We start from the raw sequence: 4275 nt of genomic DNA, 5'->3' as shown, positions 1-4275 counted from the left end.
CCAGTTTTTAAATATGCATATATATTGCTTTCCTTGTATTTGCTACCTGTGTAACTAAATGCTTAGCCTGCTTTCTTCACTTCAAGTTTAATTTTAGTACAGGGAAAAGGTAGCTGAAATCTACCTAATAGTCCTCTGGACTATTTTCATAGCACAGCCTACTCCCTTGTGGACCTTGAACACATTTCTCTTGCTATTACCAAATACCTGAGGTTAGTTCATCACAACCACTAAATTTATTTTTGCTAATACTTGGTTAACAAATGAGGCTTTCCTAGAAGAGCTATGTGGAATATGTCATCAGACACCTGACAGAACAAAAACAAGACAGCCTTGGCAATCCACTAGTGTCTGGTCCTTCCTTGGACTGCAAAGTAGTCACATGACCTTCACCAGCAGTTCAGGGAGATGCTTCAGTAACTAGCAACGTGACTTTTATCACATAAACTAACCATCTTGAGTGAAAAGAAGAGGATTTCCCTTTCTAATATCTAAAACCTATGAATCTCTATATTTGCTTTTCTAAAGAATGAATTGTTTTCCTTTACTAAAACAATTTACCTTTGTTTTTCCAAATTGTTTTGTTAAATTTTGCTAGATTCAAGAGCTGGGTCACACATAGCCAATGAGCAGCTGACATAAAAGCTGCATATTTATAACTAGAAGAGCCAGAAGGCCACCAAGCATCTTTTTCCTAATGCACCACTGCCACATTCAGTTATGTCTTTAGAGTCCAATTACATTTCCCGACTACACAAAAACCTAATTTGTTAAAAACAGAAAGAAGTACCACCTTTACGTGTTGAATTAAAATTTATTTTAAAAGGTAAAGCTTTATATATCCTTTTAAAAAATGAAAATCCAAAAGACTTAGAATTAAGCAACGAGTCTTCGATATCATAAATCTGTTTATAACAGTAATTAAAGTAGCGGTAACATTTTACCCTTGTAAAAATGTCACAGAATTCAAATCACAACTTGGATCCTCAACGATTCAAGTGTTTACTCTTATACAATAAGGGGTTGGTCAGTTTTAAGATAAAATTCCTGCAGACACGCATGCTATGCTGTCCTCAAACCTTCCCTTACCACCGTCCATCAGCTCACACGGTGGGATAGCTGGCTGCTGTGGCGATTCCACAGTGGTTGTTCTTGTCTTTGGCAATTTTTACGTAGCCGTTTGAGCCCCAGTCTGGACCCCAGCTGAAAGAGGAGCAAGTTTTCCATTTCATACAAAGAAATCAAGAAAATATTAGCTTCATTAATAATAAGAGCTAACAATTAAACAGTGCCTGCCATGTGTCAAGCACTATTCTAAGTACTGTTAACATCTATTTAAAGTGTATTAACTCCTGTGAGTCCTTATCTTAACTTTTTAAAATAAGAAACTGAGGCAGAACTGGGATTCAATGCAGCAGTCTGTATCCACATGCTATCACATCTCAATTAAAGAACTTTAGCTGTGAAAACTGATCCTGACAACCCTCAAGGCCTCTGAGAGCTGGAGAGAAACACATGATGACAGGGCATTCAATGACAACGTAAGGAGGCGCAGGGCTGCAGGACAGTCTTCAGCCGTAAGGAAGTCAGCCCTCAACACTACAGGTCCACGATCCTGTATCTGAAACCTTTGGGGCCAGATGTGTTTCAGAATTTAGAAAAACATATTAATAACCCCAACAAGCTTAGTACAGAATCTTATAATCAAACATTAATACTTCTGTGTTCACTCTACGTAGAAGAAAGACTTCTGGGATTTCAAAACTGAACTTTTGTGGACTTACAAACAAATACTGATTCCAAATAAGGATTCCCTTTTCAATTTATAAGCATAATATTTGGACTTTTATACCTGTTCTTGACGAGCCAAAATTTATTGTTATTTGAATCGGTTCCTTCGAAGCCATAGCCAACTACCAGAACGCCATGATCCAGGTCTTCGCTGCTGCAGTTTGGATCAAAATAAATGCCTGAGAGAGCAAAATCAACACTGGGGTGAGGAGCTCCAGAGGACACCTGACAGTAACCCACCCTATTACCCACAGTAAGGGAGGTACCTCTAAATTCAATGAAACGTCATAAACAATTTCCACATAAGAATTTCAACTAAGTGCAAGATATTTCCTACTTAAAAAAAATTTCTGGGGCTGGAAAGTTAGCTCATTTGGTTGGAGCACGGTGTTATAAAACCAAGGTCAAGGGTTCAGATGCCCTTACAAGCTAGCCGGAAAAAAAAAAAAAAAAATCCAAACATAAGACCAAGGCTTAGGTGATTTGTTTTCAAGGCTAAGGTGAGAGGCGCTCATCTCCTAGACAAAATACCAGTTAGCATAATCCCTTTCTACTTCTAGGAAGTCAGTCTAAAATAGCACCAAAACCTAAACAAAAACCACTTGAAGGGGTTCTTTACAGTCCTAATTACTGTAGTAAAAAACTTAGAAAAAAGGTCCAACAATTGAGAACAGTTGGGTAAATTAGGCTATCGCTCAATTGCACAGCCATTTAAAAATATTTATGAAGAGTTTCTAATAGTGAGAAAAGGCTTAATTATGTCAAATGGATATACCACTAAGTTAGATGCACACACTCAAAATTCTACAGTCCTAGAAACCAGGACTCCATAGCAAAGAGTTCTTCATGCTGGTGTTTTCCAATTCTGCCTAAATTTCAATATTAAACTGACACACACCTACCTGATTTATAGAACTGGAAGGACGCGTGCCCTGCATCAATAGCTACAGAGATGGGCCCCACAGTTGCCACAGCTTTCATAAGGTCCTTCTCCCGCTTAGGGATGTCCACGAAGCCAGTGTCATTAGCAACAGAATATTCAGGCCTGTATTTACAGGTTCCATCCTTTTAAAGTTAGAGCGGAAGAGACTGATGACTACCATTCACCTCCTAGGGAACATGAGTTCTAGAACTAAAACACTCAGCAGTTTACAGCTTAGGATTTCCAAGTCCACACTGTTCTAAATCATCCCAGGAAGAGAAATGCTGTTAGTTGATTTGAGACTCAGAGTTAGCTCATGTCTCTTCAATGAGACCCCCTATGTGTATAGAAATTTTTCACAATGGAAAAATGTATATTATGTAGACTAGTCTGTGTATTCTCCATTCTCACCTGGAAGCAAGAACAGCTATATGTTAATCATCTAATCAGAGAACTGTGAAAAGCTTAATAATTTATAATGACAGTACTGAGAGTTTGCAGATACATAGTCTACCACCTAAAATGTGAATTCTGAAGAAGGTGTCTGTTATGTCTGAGTGTTCAACTTTCCAAAAGTACAGCTGGAATGATAAGGAGATCCATTTACCTTTCCTTCGTATGGATAGGATTCCTCTGAGTCCAGGCCTCCGTTGTCCTTAATATACTGGAAGGCATTATCCATCAGGCCACCATTGCAGCCATTATTGCCCTGAGGTCGAGAACAGTCCACCAGGTTCTGCTCACTCAGTGAGGCAAGTTTGCCAGTTTTTTGGAAGATCTGCCCTTCTAGGGAACCAGTCGCACTAAAAGCCCAACAAGAACCACACTGACCCTGAAAAGGTAGCAAAAAAGCTGTCAGTTTTTAAGACAAATACAAAGACTGACAACAGACCATAAAGACTGACAATTGACTAAATACTCTCAACCCCTCTACAAACTGCAGGTCGCTCTTTAGGCCACCAAGGCAACAAGGCCAATTCCTCCCTGGCTTTCCTGTGGGAGATGGAAGGTCTGAATCTGACGCCGTCATACCTGGTTCTTCACGGGAGTCACATAGCCTTTCTCTCTCCAATCCACAGATTTGGGGACCTCAACAAACAGAGGTTCACGGAACACTTTCCCCTTCTTATGTTTCTTGTTTTGAAAGCCATTCATCACCTGCCTGAATTCTTCATTGGTCTTCCAGGAAAAGTAAAGAAAATGTTAAGAAAAAAAAGCAAGAGATGACGTTGGTAAAGAACTGAGGAGAGGACGCACGGGGTACGCAGTCCACGTGCACTCACCATGTCACCAAAGGCGTTCATGGCCATTGTGAAGCCATATTTCCCTTGGCTGTATTCCCCGTTGTGCAGTTCAATCGTTCTCATGTTCTTCTCCCACACTGCTCTCCGCCAGCCTTCTTCATTCTAGAGGCAGACACATATCTCATGGTCTTTATTTCTACTTAAAACCCAACCCAGGCTCACAAAGTGGATCTGCAGACAGAGATGGGAGGGAAACCATGGCCAGGGATGGCTTTATACTTGTGGGAGCTGCTCTCCAAGCTCTGACATGATGGGGGT

The 4275-nt window shown here is 40.2% G+C and overlaps 1 protein-coding gene across 1 annotated transcript; it reads right to left on the bottom strand.

The window, feature by feature from the left end:
• Window positions 1-794: 794 nt before the first annotated feature.
• On the bottom strand, window positions 795-4259 carry LOC103583922 (cathepsin L1). The gene is made up of 6 exons (XM_008565100.1): window positions 3997-4259; window positions 3746-3892; window positions 3321-3545; window positions 2694-2856; window positions 1853-1970; window positions 795-1203 (listed from the first exon to the last, which is right to left on the bottom strand). Exons 1-6 carry the CDS (start codon window positions 4078-4080, stop codon window positions 1104-1106), a joined length of 837 nt encoding a protein of 278 aa, XP_008563322.1. The 5' UTR covers window positions 4081-4259; the 3' UTR covers window positions 795-1103.
• Between the last annotated feature and the right edge of the window lie 16 nt (window positions 4260-4275).

Source organism: Galeopterus variegatus, unplaced genomic scaffold (genome assembly GCF_000696425.1).
Source record: "Galeopterus variegatus unplaced genomic scaffold, G_variegatus-3.0.2 Scaffold30457, whole genome shotgun sequence".
In the NCBI taxonomy this organism is placed as follows: Eukaryota; Metazoa; Chordata; class Mammalia; order Dermoptera; family Cynocephalidae; genus Galeopterus; species Galeopterus variegatus.
This window is presented reverse-complemented; position numbering and strand designations above follow the sequence as displayed.